Source organism: Plectropomus leopardus, chromosome 12, assembly GCF_026936395.1.
Source record: "Plectropomus leopardus strain MGB_pleo_1.0 chromosome 12, ASM2693639v1, whole genome shotgun sequence".
Taxonomy (NCBI): domain Eukaryota; kingdom Metazoa; phylum Chordata; class Actinopteri; order Perciformes; family Serranidae; genus Plectropomus; species Plectropomus leopardus.
This window is the reverse complement of record NC_142187.1, coordinates 24,116,702-24,136,320: the sequence shown is the minus strand read 5'-3', so window position 1 is coordinate 24,136,320 and position 19,619 is coordinate 24,116,702. Positions and strand designations below refer to the sequence as shown.

At 40.4% G+C, this 19,619-nt stretch overlaps 1 protein-coding gene across 2 annotated transcripts; it reads right to left on the bottom strand.

Moving 5' to 3' along the window:
- Positions 1–7,149: 7,149 nt before the first annotated feature.
- Positions 7,150–18,911, bottom strand: sharpin (SHANK-associated RH domain interacting protein). Of its 2 annotated transcripts, none has more exons than XM_042497180.2 (9): positions 18,392–18,911; positions 14,210–14,384; positions 12,989–13,081; positions 12,749–12,890; positions 12,570–12,660; positions 12,209–12,494; positions 9,243–9,343; positions 8,200–8,298; positions 7,150–8,105 (listed from the first exon to the last, which is right to left on the bottom strand). In XM_042497180.2, the coding sequence occupies exons 1-9, from the start codon at positions 18,653–18,655 to the stop codon at positions 8,055–8,057; spliced, it is 1,302 nt and encodes a 433-aa protein (XP_042353114.1). In that variant the 5' UTR covers positions 18,656–18,911; the 3' UTR covers positions 7,150–8,054. The 2 variants fall into 2 exon arrangements, with proteins under 2 accessions (XP_042353114.1, XP_042353113.1); XM_042497179.2 differs by having other exon boundaries at positions 8,200–8,301; positions 18,392–18,909.
- Between the last annotated feature and the right edge of the window lie 708 nt (positions 18,912–19,619).

Sequence of the window (19,619 nt, the reverse complement as noted above, 5' to 3'; positions counted from 1 at the left end):
AAAATGGCTGAAAACCGCTTATTATAGTTCAAAAAGACGCGCAATAGCATAGCATGTTGAAAAAAGATCCAAAAGAAGGCCAAAAAGTCAAAATATAGCATGTTGAAAAATTGAGCAAAAATCGCATAGTATAGTATGGCAAAAATCTCAAATTTTGACCCGTCTCAAAAATGGCTGAAAACCGCTTATTATAGTTCATAGAAATGTGCAATAGCATAGCATGTTGAAAAAAGATCCAAAAGAAGGCCAAAAAGTCAAAATATAGCATGTTGAAAAATTGAGCAAAAATCGCATAGTATAGTATGGCAAAAATTCAAATTTTGACCCATCTCAAAAATGTCTGAAAACCGCTTATTATAGTTCATAGAGACGCGCAATAGCATAGCATGTTGAAAAAAGATCCAAAAGAAGACCAAAAAGTCAAAATATAGCATGTTGAAAAATTGAGCAAAAATCGCATAGTATAGTATGGCAAAAATCTCAAATTTTGACCCGTCTCAAAAATGGCTGAAAACCGCTTATTATAGTTCAAAAAGACGCGCAATAGCATAGCATGTTGAAAAAAGATCCAAAAGAAGGCCAAAAAGTCAAAATATAGCATGTTGAAAAATTGAACAAAAATCGCATAGTATAGTATGGCAAAAATCTCAAATTTTGACCCGCCTCAAAAATGGCTGAAAACCACTTATTATAGGTCATAGGGACGCGCAATAGCATAGCATGTTGAAAAAAGATCCAAAAGAAGGCCAAAAAGTCAAAATATAGCATGTTGAAAAAATTGAGCAAAAATCGCATAGTATAGTATGGCAAAAATCTCAAATTTTGACCCGTCTCAAAAATGGCTGAAAACCGCTTATTATAGTTCATAGAAATGTGCAATAGCATAGCATGTTGAAAAAAGATCCAAAAGAAGGCCAAAAAGTCAAAATATAGCATGTTGAAAAAATTGAGCAAAAATCACATAGTATAGTATGGCAAAAAATTCAAATTTTGACCCATCTCAAAAATGTCTGAAAACCGCTTATTATAGTTCATAGAGACGCGCAATAGCATAGCATGTTGAAAAAAGATCCAAAAGAAGGCCAAAAAGTCAAAATATAGCATGTTGAAAAATTGAGCAAAAATCGCATAGTATAGTATGGCAAAAATCTCAAATTTTGACCCATCTCAAAAATGGCTGAAAACCGCTTATTATAGTTCATAGAGACGCGCAATAGCATAGCATGTTGAAAAAAGATCCAAAAGAAGACCAAAAAGTCAAAATATAGCATGTTGAAAAAATGACCGAACATCGCATAGTATAGTATGGCAAAAATCTCAAATTTTGACCCATCTCAAAAATGGCTGAAAACCGCTTATTATAGTTCAAAAAGACGCGCAATAGCATAGCATGTTGAAAAAAGATCCAAAAGAAGGCCAAAAAGTCAAAATATAGCATGTTGAAAAATTGAGCAAAAATCGCATAGTATAGTATGGCAAAAATCTCAAATTTTGACCCGTCTCAAAAATGGCTGAAAACCGCTTATTATAGTTCATAGAAATGTGCAATAGCATAGCATGTTGAAAAAAGATCCAAAAGAAGGCCAAAAAGTCAAAATATAGCATGTTGAAAAAATTGAGCAAAAATCGCATAGTATAGTATGGCAAAAATCTCAAATTTTGACCTGTCTCAAAAATGGCTGAAAACTGCTTATTATAGTTCATAAAGGCGTGCAATAGCATAGCATGTTGAAAAAAGATCCAAAAGAAGGCCAAAAAGTCAAAATATAGCATGTTGAAAAATTGAGCAAAAATCGCATAGTATAGTATGGCAAAAAATTCAAATTTTGACCCGTCTCAAAAATGGCTGAAAACCGCTTATTATAGTACAAAAAGACGCAATAGCATAGCATGTTGAAAAAGATCCAAAAGAAGGCCAAAAAGTCAAAATATAGCATGTTGAAAAATTGATCAAAAATCGCATAGTATGACAAAAATCTCAAACTTTGACCCGTCTCAAAAATGGCTGAAAACCGCTTATTATAGTTCAAAAAGACACGCAATAGCATAGCATGCTGATAAAACATCCAAAAGAAGGCCAAAAAGTGAAAGTACAGCATGTTGAAAAATTTAGAAAAAATCGCATAGTATAGTATGGCAAAAATCTAAAATTTTGACCCGTCTCAAAAATGGCTGAAAACCACTTACTATAGGTCATAGGGACGCGCAATAGCATAGCATGTTGAAAAAAGATCCAAAGGAAGGCCAAAAAGTCAAAATATAGCATGTTGAAAAAATTGAGCAAAAATCGCATAGTATAGTATGGCAAAAATCTCAAACTTTGACCCGTCTCAAAAATGGCTGAAAACTGCTTATTATAGTTCATAGGGACGCGCAATAGCATAGCATGTTGAAAAAAGATCCAAAAGAAGGCCAAAAAGTCAAAATATAGCATGTTGAAAAATTGAGCAAAAATCGCATAGTATAGTATGGCAAAAATCTCAAATTTTGACCCGTCTCAAAAATGGCTGAAAACCGCTTATTATAGTTCATAGAAATGTGCAATAGCATAGCATGTTGAAAAAAGATCCAAAAGAAGGCCAAAAAGTCAAAATATAGCATGTTGAAAAAATTGAGCAAAAATCACATAGTATAGTATGGCAAAAAATTCAAATTTTGACCCATCTCAAAAATGTCTGAAAACCGCTTATCATAGTTCATAGAGACGCGCAATAGCATAGCATGTTGAAAAAAGATCCAAAAGAAGGCCAAAAAGTCAAAATATAGCATGTTGAAAAATTGAGCAAAAATCGCATAGTATAGTATGGCAAAAAATTCAAATTTTGACCCATCTCAAAAATGTCTGAAAACCGCTTATTATAGTTCATAGAGACGCGCAATAGCATAGCATGTTGAAAAAAGATCCAAAAGAAGACCAAAAAGTCAAAATATAGCATGTTGAAAAATTGAGCAAAAATCGCATAGTATAGTATGGCAAAAATCTCAAATTTTGACCCATCTCAAAAATGGCTGAAAACCGCTTATTATAGTTCAAAAAGACGCGCAATAGCATAGCATGTTGAAAAAAGATCCAAAAGAAGGCCAAAAAGTCAAAATATAGCATGTTGAAAAATTGAACAAAAATCGCATAGTATAGTATGGCAAAAATCTCAAATTTTGACCCGCCTCAAAAATGGCTGAAAACCACTTATTATAGTTCATAGGGACGCGCAATAGCATAGCATGTTGAAAAAAGATCCAAAAGAAGGCCAAAAAGTCAAAATATAGCATGTTGAAAAAATTGAGCAAAAATCGCATAGTATAGTATGGCAAAAATCTCAAATTTTGACCCGTCTCAAAAATGGCTGAAAACCGCTTATTATAGTTCATAGAAATGTGCAATAGCATAGCATGTTGAAAAAAGATCCAAAAGAAGGCCAAAAAGTCAAAATATAGCATGTTGAAAAAATTGAGCAAAAATCACATAGTATAGTATGGCAAAAAATTCAAATTTTGACCCATCTCAAAAATGTCTGAAAACCGCTTATTATAGTTCATAGAGACGCGCAATAGCATAGCATGTTGAAAAAAGATCCAAAAGAAGGCCAAAAAGTCAAAATATAGCATGTTGAAAAATTGAGCAAAAATCGCATAGTATAGTATGGCAAAAAATTCAAATTTTGACCCATCTCAAAAATGGCTGAAAACCGCTTATTATAGTTCATAGAGGCGCGCAATAGCATAGCATGTTGAAAAAAGATCCAAAAGAAGACCAAAAAGTCAAAATATAGCATGTTGAAAAATTGAGCAAAAATCGCATAGTATAGTATGGCAAAAATCTCAAATTTTGACCTGTCTCAAAAATGGCTGAAAACTGCTTATTATAGTTCATAAAGGCGTGCAATAGCATAGCATGTTGAAAAAAGATCCAAAAGAAGGCCAAAAAGTCAAAAAATAGCATGTTGAAAAATTGAGCAAAAATCGCATAGTATAGTATGGCAAAAAATTCAAATTTTGACCCGTCTCAAAAATGGCTGAAAACCGCTTATTATAGTTCAAAAAGACGCGCAATAGCATAGCATGTTGAAAAAAGATCCAAAAGAAGGCCAAAAAGTCAAAATATAGCATGTTGAAAAATTGATCAAAAATCGCATAGTATGGCAAAAATCTCAAACTTTGACCCGTCTCAAAAATGGCTGAAAACCGCTTATTATAGTTCAAAAAGACACGCAATAGCATAGCATGCTGATAAAACATCCAAAAGAAGGCCAAAAAGTGAAAGTACAGCATGTTGAAAAATTTAGAAAAAATCGCATAGTATAGTATGGCAAAAATCTAAAATTTTGACCCGTCTCAAAAATGGCTGAAAACCGCTTACTATAGGTCATAGGGACGCGCAATAGCATAGCATGTTGAAAAAAGATCCAAAAGAAGGCCAAAAAGTGAAAATATAGCATGTTGAAAAATTTAACAAAAATCGCATAGTATAGTATGGCAAAAATCTCAAATTTTGACCCGTCTCAAAAATGGCTGAAAACCGCTTATTATAGTTCAAAAAGACGCGCAATAGCATAGCATGTTGAAAAAAGATCCAAAAGAAGGCCAAAAAGTCAAAATATAGCATGTTGAAAAATTTAACAAAAATCGCATAGTATAGTATGGCAAAAATCTCAAATTTTGACCCGTCTCAAAAATGGCCCAAAACTGCTTATTATAGTTCATAGAGACGCGCAATAGCATAGCATGTTGAAAAAAGATCCAAAAGAAGGCCAAAAAGTCAAAATATAGCATGTTGAAAAAATTGAGCAAAAATCGCATAGTATAGTATGGCAAAAATCTCAAATTTTGACCCGTCTCAAAAATGGCTGAAAACCGCTTATTATAGTTCAAAAAGACGCGCAATAGCATAGCATGTTAAAAAAACGTCCAAAAGAAAGCCAAAAAGTCAATATATAGCGTGTTGAAAAATTGAGCAAAAATCGCATAGTATATTATGGCAAAAATCTCAAATTTTGACCCGTCTCAAAAATGGCCTAAAACTGCTTATTATGTTCATAGAGACGCGCAATAGCATAGCATGTTGAAAAAACATCCAAAAGAAAGCCACAAAGTCAAAACATAGCGTGTTGAAAAATTGAGCAAAAATCGCATAGTATAGTATGGCAAAAATCTCAAATTTTGACCCGTCTCAAAAATGGCCCAAAACCGCTTATTATAGTTCATGGAGACGCGCAATAGCATAGCATGTTGAAAAAATGTCCAAACGAAGGCCAAAAAGTCAAAATATAGCGTGTTGAAAAATTGATCAAAAAACGCATAGTATAGTGTGTCAAAAATCTCAAATTTTGACCCGTCTCAAAAATGGCTGAAAACCGCTTATTATAGTTCATAGAGACGTGCAATAGCATAGCATGTTGAAAAAAGGTCTGAAAAAAGGCCCAAAAGTGAAAATATAGCATGTTGAAAAAATGACCAGTCAGGATGCTTTCTATTGCTCCTCTGTACAAGTTAACCAGGATCTTGCTCTGGAATTTAGCCATTCTAAGTTCCCTAAGTAGAGCCTTTTCTTTGCTTTTTTAACCTGGTTGGTAATGTGTGAATACCAAGATAGGTTCTCAGTGACCGTAATTTCAAGGAACCTATAACTCTTCACCTGCCCCAATTTGGCTCCTGATGAAGACAGGGGTGTCTTTGCCGCCCTCTTTCTAAAATCAATAATAAGCTACTTGGTTTTGCTGACGTTGAGCAGGAAGTTGTTCTCCGTGCACCACTTTGCAAGACTGTTGATTTTCTCTCAGTATGAACTCTCAACGTTGCTTGTAATACAGCCGATAATGGTGTTGTCGTCCACATTCTTCAGTTCAGAGATTTCCTGATGTCTGGGAGTACAGTGTGAACAGGAGGGTCTGAGCACACAGCCCTAGGGGGCTCTGGTGTTGAGCGCTAATGTAGAGAAGGCGTGACTGCCAATCTGAACTCTCTGGGGTCTGCAAGTCCAGTATCCAGTTGCAGAGTGTTGTACTGAGGCCCAGAGTGTTAAGTTTTTCACTCAGCTTCCTGGGAGAGACTGTGTTGAATGCTGGACTGAAGTCAACATCAGCATCCTAATGTAACTGTTTTTATTCTCCAGGTGCGTAAAGACTGAGTGGAGAGCAGTAGATATGGCATCCTCTGTGGATCTGTTGTTCTGAAAGCCTACTGGTGAGGATCCAGGCTGGTAGGGATGTTGTCTTTGATGTGCTGGAGAACCAGTTTCTTGAAGCACTTCGTTAGGATGAGGGTAAGAGCCACAGAGACACAGCAGACTCTTTCAGTACAGAAACATTGATGGCTGTCTTGAGGCAGGAGGGTCTCTTGTGAGAGTGAGATGTTAAAAATGCCAGTTATAACATTAACAAGCTGATCAGAACACGTTTTTTCGTAAACGTCCTGGAATGTTGTCAGGGACGGCGGACTTGCTTGTATTTACTTTCAGCAGTTTTTCAACATCAGCTGTGGTCGCTAAGAGTGGCCGGTCCTCTGGCGGCAGAGTACACTTCGTAGCTGAGTGTTAATTGAGGAGGTCAAAGCGAGTGTAAAATGTGTTCAGCTCGTCCGACAGCGTGGTCTCACATATGATGGGGGAGCACCTGCTTTTGTAGCCTGTGACATTTTGAATCGCCTGACACAAATCTTTAATGCTGTTATTGTTGAAGCCTCTCTCCAGTCTCTGCTGATGTCTCCTCTTAGCCTCCTTGATGCCAGCTCTAAGTCGTGCTCGGGTAATGACGTATGCCTCTTTGTCACCTGACTGAAACAGCTTTTTCTGTTTTCTAGTTGGGGAATGACATAGCTGTCTTTGTGATCACCAAGTCATCAACACATTTGCTGATATATGATGTCACAGAAGATGCATATTCTTCAAGACTGATCTTGTTATCTTGAGTTGCAGCGTTTTTAAACATTTGCCAATCTGTGCGCTCAAAACAGTCCTGTAGAGCTGCTGTGGTTTTATCTTTCCTCACTTTAACAGTTAAGTACACCGGAGTACAGAGCAGTACACCTTTTGATGAGTGAATTGAATTTTATCTGTTAAAACAATGGATTACTTCTTTAAACTGTGCACTAAACTATATTTGTCCATGAGTTACTGCAACTTTTTGTGGGCCAATTATCAAAAGAAAAACATAATTGTTTAATTTCTGTTATGTTTATTCAGCTAATGCAAGTTTTTACAGTATTATGTACGGAAAAATGATCATTCCATTGCTGTCACAACTCAGAGGGAATTGAGTAAAATTAAATCAAATGCTAAAATGTACATCAATTACTCAATGCATCTTGTTAAAAATAATACACTTAATACGATGTTATAAAAAAATAAAAGCACTTGACAACCCTGTAAACGCAACACACCTTCTCTTTTCAGCCATAGCTTTCTTTTTTTTCTTTTTAAAACAGCCAAGATTATTTTGGTAGATGACACTTTAACAATCAGAAAAGGGCACCACCTTTCCTCTCACTTCACAGCTGGCAGAAACTGAAAGTATGACATTCCCTCAACTTTAGCTGCAATCGAATGCAAACAACTCGTATCAAGTCTGTCTCACCTAAAATAAATATCAGGCTGTCTGTGTCATTTGCATCACACAACCACACACACACACACATACACACACACACACACACACACCTACATACAGACACATACACACACACACACACACACACACACACACACACACACACACACACACACACACACACACACACACACACAACCACACAAACACACACAAACACACACACACAGTAAAATAAATAAAGAGCCAAATTCAGATGTATGTCATGGTCATGTCCATATAACTGGTTCAAGCTGGCGCACTCTGTCTGCAGTTCATCGTCTGAGTCTAGACCTGTGCAGCTCTGTGTCATGCTACAGTGCTTCAATCGCTCCAGCTGTCAGAGGACTCTCAGTGCAGTCTTTATGTGAGTATTTTGTTGTTTAGCATCCTCCCTCTGTGTGTGTGTGTGTGTGTGTGTGTATGCGTGTGTGAGTGAGTGAGACATGGCAACCTCACAGCGATGATGGGCAGTCAGCTGCTGCTTAAACCGGACTCTCCTCGATCCTCTCTCCGTCCTTTCTCCTTTGTGAAAGAATAAAAGGAGGCAACTGTTAGTGAGGAAAATGTTATAAAGACTTGTACAAAGAGACATTGATCACTTGACACTATGCAGTACCTGCTGGATGTGTGTGTCCGGTCTAGCTGTAGCACAGATTTCACAGCCTGGACGGGACGGCTTGTTGATGAAAGTGCATGAGGGACAAGCCCACTCTGTCTGCTGAGAGGAAGTGAGATGAAACAGATTTAAGAGGGAATAATTTGGCAAATGATCCATCTTATTGCTGAAGGTGCTACTCAAGAAATTATTATGGGTACAACTTCCAGTAAGGTAGCGGTAATAGCTGTAAGACTGTTAATTGCAAGACTGTCCATGGTTAGTCCCAGTGACTAATCTTGGTGGCTAATCGCTAATGGTGGCAGTTTTCTTTTTTGCCTACAATTTAGCAAGCCCTGCTTTGTTTTGTAACAGGTATTTATTTGACTTTAAATGAGCATTTTCTAAAATGTCCTTGCATAGCTTTGGTACCTGATGCACTGTCTTTATCTGTAACATTACTAACAACCAGACTAAGCTAAATTTGTGGCTCAACAACAGTGTGTTGAAAATGCAACCACAACAAAAAGGAATTGTTCCTGTAACCAACGGTGCAGTTTCCATTGCCTGCACACAGAGAGGAAAAGATTGCTATCTGTCCCATAAATAACACGAGATCATCCCATACTGAAATGAGCTGTCCCTTACTGAATTGTTAGAGGACATGATTTGTCCTGTATTATCATGCACAGAGCACAGTTGGAAAACACTGGTTCTGGTTCAGCGCTAGAGGTTGTGCCTGTAATTCAAGCAAGGTATCATGTGGTGTAGAACAGTGGCTCCTAGCTGGTCCAGCCAGGTGGATACTATTTTTAACATTTACCCAAAGTCAGTCTGGCTCATAGATGCATACAGTATCTTCATCTATGTCTATATCTATATCTATCTACCTTTATTTGGTTCAGGGTACCATAAAAATGCACACAGATATAAAAAAAATACAACAACATGATTTTTGTCAAAATATGTAGGTAGGTTTTGTGTAATTTCCACAAAAATCACATTATTATATATATTTACTCCTGTTGTCTCTACTGCTTCAACAAAATATACTACTGACATACCTGTGTTTTACTGGCTTTGTTGGGATGATCATTCAGCTGCAGGTTCTTAATGTCGAGGACATCTTTGATTTCACCTGGTCTATCAACTCCACCTGTGCCTCCTGACAAAAACAATCATACAATATATTTACAGAACTGAACTTTCTGTAGTTTGCACATATGACAATAAGTCCATCCATCCATTTTCTAACGCTTATCCAGGGTCGGGTCGTGGGGGCAGCAGCCTAAGCAGGGAAGCCCAGACTTCCCTCTCCCCGGCCAATTCGTCCAGCTCTTCCCGCGGGATCCCAAAGCGTTCCCAGGCCAGCTGGGAGACATAGTCTCTCCAGCGTATCCTGGGTCTTCCCTGGGGCCTCCTACTGGTGGGACGTGCCCTCAACACCTCACCAGGGAGGAGTCTGGGAAGCATCCTAATTAGATGCCAGAGCCACCTCATCTGGCTCTTCTCAGCATGGAGGAGCAGCGACTCTACTCCGAGCTCCTCCTGGATGACCGAGCTTCTCACCCATCTCTAAGGGAGAGCCCAGCCACCCTATGGAGGAAGCTCATTTCGGCTTGTACCCACGATCTTGTTCTTTCGGTCACTACCCAAAGCTTGTGAACATAGGTGAGGGTAGGAACGAAGATCGACCGGTAAATCGAGAGCTTTGCCGTTCGGTTCCGCTCCCTCTTCACCACGACAGATCAGTGCAGAGTCTGCATTACTGCAGACGTTGCACTGATCCGCCTGTCGATTTCCCGCTCCATCCTTCCCTCACTCATGGACAAGACCCCAAGGCACTTAAACTCCTCCACTTGGGACAGGATCTCTTCCCCGATCTGGAGAGGGCACTCCACCCTTTTTCGGCTAAGAACCATGGCCTCAGATTTGGAGGTGCTGATTCTCACCTCCGCCGCTTCACACTTGGCTGCGAACCGATCCAGTGAGAACTGAAGGTCACGGCCTGATGAAGCCAACAGGACCACATCATCTGCAAAAAGCAGCGACCCAATCCTGAGGTCACCAAACCGGACCCACTCAACGCCCTGGCTACGCCTAGAAATTCTGTCCATAAAAGTTATGAACAGAATTGGTGACAAAGGGCAGTCCAGGCTCACTGGAAACGAGTCTGACTTACTGCCGGCAATGCGGACCAAGCTCCGGCACCGGTTGTATAGGGAACGGACGGCCCGTATCAGGGGGTCTGATATACCATACTCCTGGAGAAGCCCCCCACAGGACTCCCCGAGGGACACGGTCGAATGCCTTCTCCAAGTCCACAAAGCACATGTGTACTGGTTGGACAAACTCCCATGCACCCTCAAGGATCCTGCCAAGGGTCCAAAGCTGGTCCACAGTTCCATGACCAGGACAAAACCGCGCTCCTCCTGGATCCAAGGTTGACTATCCTGCAGACCCTCCTCTCAAGTACCCCTGAATAGACCTTACCAGGGAGGCTGAGTTGTGTGATCCCCCTATAGTTAGAACACACCCTCCGGTCCCCCTTCTTAAAAAGAGGGACCACCACCCCGGTCTGCCAGTACAGAGGCACTGCCCCTGATGTCCACGCAATGCTGCAGAGTCGTGTCAACCATGACAGCCCCACAACATCCAGGGCCTTAAGGAACTCTGGGCGGATCTCATCCACCCCTGGGGCCCTGCCATCAATGGGTTCGGGTGTTGCCGCCACGACAGGCCAGGTCTGACCGGAGTCCTCCCCCACCATCGGAGCCAACTCATCACCAGGTGGTGATCGGTTGACAGCTCCGCCCCTCTCTTCAGTTTCCAAGACATGCGGCACAACTACAAAGTCAATCACTGAACTGCGGCCAAAACACCACTGATCACACCACTCCAGGTCTCACTGTTGCCACGAATGTGAGTGTTGCAGTCCCCCAGCAGTTTGGACCATAGGCACAAACAAGATATACACCGAGCCGGGGGGCAATAAGTATTGCCACCCCTGCCTGGCAACTCTCACCAGTGGCAACTCCAGAGTGGAAGAGAGTCCAACCCCTCTTTCGAAGACTGGTCTGGAGCCCATACTAAGTGTCGAGGTGAGGCTGACTATATCTAGTCGGAACTTCTCAACCTCAGCTCCGGCTCCTTCCCCACCAGAGAGATGACATTCCACGTCCCTAGATCGGACCGCCAAGGTCCCTGCCTTCGGCTGCCGCCCAACTCACATCGCATCAGACCCCTTTTGGCCCCTCCTATGGGTGGGGAGCCCATGGGAAGGAGGTCCCACGTTGCCACGGGGGGGGGGGGGTGACCCGCGTCCGTTTATCTCTTTCATCATTTCATCAGAAGAGATCTGGTGAGCTACGCTTTGTGTGTTCCCTCCCCTAGGACCTGTTTGCCATGGGTGACCCTACCAGGAGCATAAAGCCCTCGAGAACTGAGCTCCTAGGATCATTGGGACACGCAAACCTCTCCATCACAATAAGGTGGTAGCTCAGGGAGGGGTACCACATAAGTCTTTCGATAAGTCACCTGAACAGTGACATTTTTTTTCGGCATTGTGAGCACCAAAGGCCGAAAGCCATCTTCTTTCATTACATTTGAGAGAAGGCAGACATTTCTATGGCCGATATCTCCAACATGCGGCAACTCACATCAAAACAATCTAGATTGATAAACAGCACTACAGGTAAGAGGAAAAATAAGTAAAAATTTGTGACTTTGGGGTGAACTGTCGCTTTAGCTCAATTTCTAGAGGCTGTTTATGGTTGTTTTTACTAACAGTGAGGAGGTTTTTAGTGTTTATTGTTGCATTTATTTTTACATTTAGTGTCTGCGATCACAGAGAAACACTTTCATTCAGCTTGGCATGTAAGTGTATAGCAAAATGACTATACAGCTGAATTGAACTGAACTAAATAGAGCTGAGAAGCAACACTTAAACCTTATAAGAATGAGAAACATTTCACTACTGTCATACTTCCTGCTTGAACTATGACAGAAAATTTGCGTTTGTTGATCTCACCCTGGTTATTGTGGGGTAACCTCGAGGGCAGGGTGCTGTAACCCCTCCAGTCTTGGGAGGTGGGGCCGTTGCCCAGTGGGAGAGGTGGTGCAAGGAGTGCGCTCTCCAGGTCCTGCTGGAACAGCTGGCGGGTGATGCGGGCTTGTCGGGCAGAGATCAGGTAGAGGTACGCCGTATCACCGTCTTTCTGCACCCCGTAGGAGGCCAGCGACCTTGGCTCTGTGCACAAGCACTGACCAATCACCCAGCGCTGCACACGAGGATGGAAACCGTACTCAAGAAACACCTGAAGAGCCGTGGGAGTTAGTGAATGAAAACCTTCTAAAGCTATTAAATCATTAGTTAGTGACAATTTTCTAACCTGTTGCTTGAGTGCAGCCACAGTCATGTAAGGAAAGACTTTCACTGTGACACAACAGGATGATGAAACGTCCTCCACTACCACAGATAAACTGCAACACAGATATTCGGCACTGTAAGCTGCAAAAACACACAACCTGGAAGCGATAAATCTTCAGCTCAACACTTTGCATTTCTCACCCGATCTCTCCCTCTGCGTAGTTCTTTTCAGACAGCTGAATCGTCAGCACTGCTTTTTGCCGAGCCAGAGCGGACGCGTGCTGTGAAGCGGCTTGAGTGTCGCCTGCTTCAATCGCCCTGGCGAGTTCCAAGCATAGCTCTTCTGCAAAGCAAAAAAAAAAAAGCCATCAAAAGTGACATTTTTAGAGCATGTTCTGAGCAGAGAAATAAAATCACGAGACGGTAAACACAGATACCCACCGGTGAGTGGCAGTGACGCTGAGCTCCACTGCTCCATGGCTGCTGCTGTGTCGTTGTGTCTGCCGTCTGATTCACATGTGTTAATATTTGCAACTGTCAGACGAGAAACAAGACACGTTGTTACAATAGTGCTTAACACAAGCTTAGTGAGCAAGCACTTACATCAACTGATAACAGTACTTATTTTAAATACTATACTTGGCTGATAAAGACCAAACATAAATTATTATTATTATATATTATTATTATTACCTTTTGAAACCAGAGTAAATAGATTTTTTTTTCAAAAACATGGGGGAAAAAAGGCAATGGGACACTTAAGGAGAAATGACACAAAAAATAGCAAAAATAAAATTGAAAAAAGTACAAGAAAATTACCTGAAAATCAAAAACAAAAAACAATGAAAAGAGTTAAATAATAACAACAACTATACAAGAAAATGACCTGAAAAAGTACTTCAAAATAATAATAATTATGTAAAATAACTTTAAATACAAATTTCCTGCAATTTGCCAATCTTGCAAAGTTTGTGGTTGTCTATTAAGTTGAAATACTTGTGAAGCCGTCAGAACAAAGCACAAAAAAGTGATATCAATCCAGGTTTCAAAGGGTTAGACAAATAATTCCTTAATATAGGCTTAAGTCCCTGTTCACAGTTGCAACTGGATCAACCTTGAGAGACTATTGACAAAACTGTGCCTGGCCAAATGAGACTTTACTTCCTTCTGTTAATTCTGGTTTGCTTTTCCTTCACCTCTTGGATTTGCCTTCATAGCTTATGCCTGCAAATCGACCTAAAGCACCCACAGTGCATTTCATTCAACCTTGAAAAATGGTCTTAACTGTGTTTCTATGGAGCCTAAAGAACTTATGGTGCATTGCATCTGGTGTCTTCATTTTATATCTGACAATTACAATCTGTCCATCCCACTTTTTTTTTCTTTTTTTTTTTTGCTCCCAGGCAAAGTTTTTTTAACTTTTCGCAAATTTCTTGATTTATCCCTTTTCACCTAGGGCCACAGATGGTATGCCCTGTCGCTTATATTTTTTTATTGTATTTTATAATATTTAGAAAGAGAACAACTCAACAAACAATTGGCTTAATAGTTTAAACATGTATCTATGTAGATAAAGGGAATAATTATGTTTTCCTTATTTTATGTGTCCTTATTTTAATTTTACAATGTCTGATGTGTAAATTGAACATAGAAAGAATGTACCTCTATGTGCCTCTCTGAGCGAGGACATCACTACAGTGGCCCACTCCTCGGCTTCGCGGTCGCAACGGAAGTTGAAGCGGATGCAGTCGTGGGGCGGTGCAGCGAGACGCATCTCATGGCAACGAGGGGATTTGACCTCGTACTGCACCGAGCGCAGGTCAAACTCTGCAATGAACTGAGGAGAAGAAACAAAAACAAGTAAATCTCATATGGCTAATAATAATAATACAGGGACAGTTTGAGAAAAAACAACAAAAACAACTAAATAATGTATACAAACATAAAAGACAGAAAAGTTGGATAAAAGTCAATTAGTCAAAAAATGTATTTGCCATTTGGCATTGTGCGACTAACAACTACCAAGTATTTTCATTATTGATTAATCCGAAATTTTCAAGTTTACTGTTTTGTCACAGTCCAAAATCAAAATTATATTCAACTTCCTGGCAAATCTTAACATTTGAAAAGCTGTAACTACTGATTGTTATTTTTAAAGCTAAAGCTATGAATCTGTTATCAAAAACTGTAGCTGCAGATTAGTTTCTGTTTACGATATAATCGATTAATTAACTCTTCATTTTAGCTTAACAACAATGAGGCAGCCTCTGGTATTTGCAAATGCACATTGCTGACATTTCTTAATTATTTATATCCACCATTAAATTTGTCATGAACATGGAAAAAAATAAAGTACAAAATGTGGGCTCAAACAGCAATATATTTTGTAAGAGTATTAGTATGAGAGAAAGGAAATAATCCCCTGAAATACTGTAGAAAGCAAATGAGATTATACATAATCTGCTCACTGTAGCATCATTAGGGCATTGAAATCTGTTGTGGGTAGACAAAAGCAGCAAAGAGGGATTTTCCACCTGCCAGAGAGTGTATTTATACTCTGATATGACTGTGTACGAACAGTCTGCCAGCTCAGTCAGACAACTAAAAGAAGCTGGGATCAAAGTAAAAGTATGCAAATCAAGAGGCAACTCAGTCGTCAGGGGGAAATCTGTCTGACTTGAGATTTCACCGAGATGAAAAGCCGAAACTGAGCCTGTCAGGTTTTTCAAGATAACAGTTCACAGTGAACTCCACAAAACAAAGGACATAAAGTTTGGATGAGCAGTGAGACCGGCAGAGTTCAAAGTAAGGTCAACTTCACATATGATCAAGCATGTGTATCTGCAGTTAAGGACTAATGTGTCCACTGACAGTAATCACCTCTGATACTGAAGGAGAGGAAGAACTTGACTTTGTATCAAATTGTGTCTCAGCAGTGGCACTGAGGTTACCTTAATGTAAGAGAAACTTAAGTTGGTAAATGGACTTCCATAACGCCTTTCTAGTCCTCTGACCCCAATACTGTCAAAATTACAGACGCTCTGGTTTCTATTGCACTGATACAGAGATGCTGTGTTCAACTGATACTGTAGTGCACAGCACGCACCACCAGCGGTCGGACTCTACTGGGGGAATGGGCAGCTGAGCTGATAAAGATAGCGAATGCAAGTGGTGGGGATAACGTTACAGGACCAGTGAAAAAGAAAAATGTGTCTGCACAAGTTTGGGAGTACTGGCACAAATAACTTGAGAGGACTGTACTTTTTGGGGGTTTTTTATATGTTGGCATGCAAAAAACATACAGTAGGTGTGTACTTATACTAACACCTCCCCCATTTTTTTCCCATACATAAACCTACCCACCCCAGCTTACTTTTATAACAACTACAAAAGCATTTTAAAAGTCACATGATTTTATTCTAAACGTCATCTCTGTTCAGTCTATTAATCCATCGCTGCAGTAATTCATAGCATAGGAGCAAGAAGGGCGTCTATCCCTATCTATTCATTTTTCTATGGGTCATAAGTTTTTCACCCAGAAAGACTTTTGTAAGAAGTCTCGTTGCATATAAGAAACACAGCATTATATTCTAGATAGGATCATACATTCCTCAGGGACCTCAATCACCAAAAGCTCAGCTTTTTGTTTTTGTCTATGGCAGAAACATTGTCATGTACCACACACCCCAGTAAAAAGTCACTAAGGTATGAAGGCAAGAAAAAAATAGATACCACAGAAGCCTAAACTAAGGGTACTTCGGCCTCTGCTGCTTCAGTTGACTCCTTTATTTATTATTTTTATTTATTTTATTTGTTTTTAAGATTTAGGGAGGTTAAGTGTCATTTAGTTCTGAGGCATCAAGCGTTGAAAACATCAATGGCAAACATCAGTCCTTTCCTTTTTCTTTTAAATGTGTGTGTCCCTTTGTAGGACACACACATTGTGTATTTGTGGCATAAGATGTGTGGATTGTCGCAGGCCACCATAAATAAATGAATGTGTGTGAAAGCCTGCATCACTACATCAAAATAAACTAAATAATCAGGTTGAAAGACTGAACTTTGTATAAAAAAAATAGTGGAAACTCTCTGAGGTTCATCTCGACCATTAAAGGTGCAAAGTGGTTTAATCCACCTCTGCACTGTAGGATTTGTCATACAATGCAGCTAAACCTGAGAGTAACTGCTTATGGACTGCCAACCTACACTGCCCTGTCTTTCCCCAAGAAAGGGAAAAAGAAAAGAAAGCAAAGTGACTTTGTTACGAATACAAATTAAAATGAAAAGGTATGCTAGACACCGTATTTAGCCCCCTAAATGTAATGAGGAGCTGAAAAGTTATTACAAAACCTCCTATTGCGAGAGAGTTCCTAGGACCAAAATGTCCCTCTACTCAACACATGCTTTCATCATCAAGTATATAGTCTGAAGGGATGAGTAGAGACTTTGAATAAGATGAAGAGTGACAAGTGTAATATACGGTTATTAACAGCTTGTCATGCTACTTCTGCCAAAAATACTCAACAGAAATTTAAAAGCAGCATTTTTGTTTTTGCTCCCATTTTTCACAGCTTTAAATTAAAAGTCTAATACTTTTTTCATGAACGACTACTAAACAGGTGTGCCTTGTCACAATAAGTGCCTACTCTAAAATGTGCAGTTTTATCACACAACATGATGCCAAAGATGTTTTGAGGGAGCCTTTCATCTGCATGTTTGCTGCAGGAATGTCCACTGGGAATCTGCCTGTAAAATGAATGTAATTTCACAACTATAAATTGCCATTTCTAATAAGTTGGCAGTGCATCCAAACAGCCTCAGAACCACAACACCACAATTAACCACATGAGTTCAGGACATCCACATCAAGTGTCAAAACTGACGAATTTCTCAACACACCCTCAGAAACTGTCTCAGGGAAGCTCATCTGCATGCTCGTTGTCCTCACAAAGATTTTGAGCAGACAGCAGTTTGTTACTGTAACTGATTTGTGTGGTTGTGAGGCCAGTTCAATGCACAGCCAAATTCAGGGGAACAGCAATGTAGACCGCTCACAATAGAAAATAAACATGAACTTCATTGGCAATATGAACAAACTTTGGGACATCTGTAGCATTGTGTTGTGTGATCTAACTGCATGTTTTAGAGTGACCGCCTGTGTGACAGTGATGCTGTTTAATCAGCATCTTGATATGCCATACCTGTCTTGTGGAATGGATTATCTTAGAAAAAGGGTGGTCACTAACACAGATTTTAACAAATTGGAACTAAAATTTGAGAGAAATATATCTATTGGGCGCATGAAAAAAAAGTCTGAGAATAAAACCTGTGGAAAATGGGGGCAAAAACAAAAACAAGTGTAGCATTTTTATCTGGACTGATAACTGGTAGAAAATTCCCACCGGTCTTAACGTTAAAACCTGGAGAGTGAGTTTGCCACTGTGCATAGCTGAAGGGTTTCCCCTGATTATGTTTAATCTAATGAAACTGAGTGTGTAGTGGTTATGAAACAACTGAAAATGAAAGTGAAACTAAAAAAACATCTTAACTGCAGTATAGATAACTAAAACAAGTTCTCTATCATAGATACATATCATAGTAGATCATTAAAACACATGGGAGAAAGTCTTGGGCTGTTTGTCTTTACGTCTACATGCAGTCGGTGTTGTGATTTTATCCCAAAATATGAATGTGTGGAGCTGCAGTGCAGTGCTCCTTAAAATGGCGTGTACAGGCCTATACTGCTATAAAATATAAATGTGTTTCAGCAAGGTGGTTCATCACAAGCATATCTGAGCGGGTAACACACCCTCTGAGCACACAGGTGTATGCGTGAAATCTCACCACACTGCGGTTCCCGCTAGTGTCTCGCAGCGCCAGTCGGAACTCTCCGGCCCGGCTCGGGTCCATGCTGAGCTGCAGCCGCAGAGCCTCGCTGCCTGCTCCGGGGAGGCACAGAGGCCGGATCCCGGAATGACACACGGAAACCCGGACCGACATTAAAACAGTACTGCAGCAAGGCGTCAGCGCAGACCCGCCGCATGCAGCCTGTTGGGACGAGGCAGGGACCGGGGCTGGAGGAGCCCAGCCGCCCGAGCTGAGTGCCATGTCGCGGACAGTACAGGCGGAGTGAGGGAGTCTGGAGCCCCGCGGCAGGTGTTACTACTGCCCGCTGCTTCTGTCTGGTTTATAAGGTCCACCGGTATCTAATAAGAGCGCGTTTCTTCACGGGTAGGCTATGGTCGTCTCCCCGACCCGCAAATTCTTCCATTATCTACCCTACCCGAGCAGGAGCAGACACGGAGCGAAAGAAAAACAAAACAGGAAGTACACCGGTACGTCTTTTATTTATGTTCGTAGAGAAACTCGGCCGTAAAACATCCAGCACTACTCAAAGGGATATATAAGGCACACGTGGAGAAAAATATGAACAAAAAAGTTTATTTCTATTATATTTTAATGTATATTTTTAAAAGTAGAGCAACAGGAAAAAATGTTGTAGTTCAAAAAAGATTTCTAGATTTCTAAAACTAACAAATTAAAAATAATCTTCTGCAAATACCATGGCAACAACAATAATATTTAAAAGGTTATATTTGATTTATAGGTGCAGTAGGTCATTCTGTCAGGTACAAAAATCTATCAGAATGTACTACTTCCTGTATAAATGTTGTTAAATGTGGCGTAGGTCATTCTGTCAGGTGGATTAGGCCATTCTGTGGGGTACAAAAATCTATCTGATGCAAATTCAAAAAATGCACTGCAGGAATTGTATGATGCCATCAGCAGCAACCAGATGGAATCTTCATAGCATGTCAGATCCCCACCAGAGGAAGAAATATCCTGGACCACGTGTAAACAAATATTCCTGACAGCTACAAAGCCCTGAAAAACAGCAGCCACCCCAGCCACAGCCTGTTCACCCCGCTGCCATTTGCAAAAAGATACAAAAGTATCTGCTGCCGAACCACCAGAACCAGAACCGAACCAGCAGCTTCTTTCCCCAGGCTGTGAAACTCCTCAACTCCTCCTTTGACACCAAAAAGATGTAGGAGGATTTAGGATCAGCTTT

Bases quoted from the DNA above. Each gene is read 5' to 3' on its own strand.
- sharpin (XM_042497179.2), bottom strand. From the start codon at position 18,655: ATGGCACTCAGCTCGGGCGGCTGGGCTCCTCCAGCCCCGGTCCCTGCC. The intron at 13,082-14,209 runs GTACATTCTTTC...CTCGTCTGACAG, and splicing joins GCTCAGAGAGGCACATAGAG to TTGCAAATATTAACACATGT. The intron at 12,661-12,748 runs GTGAGAAATGCA...TCTGTGTTGCAG, and splicing joins TACGCAGAGGGAGAGATCGG to TTTATCTGTGGTAGTGGAGG.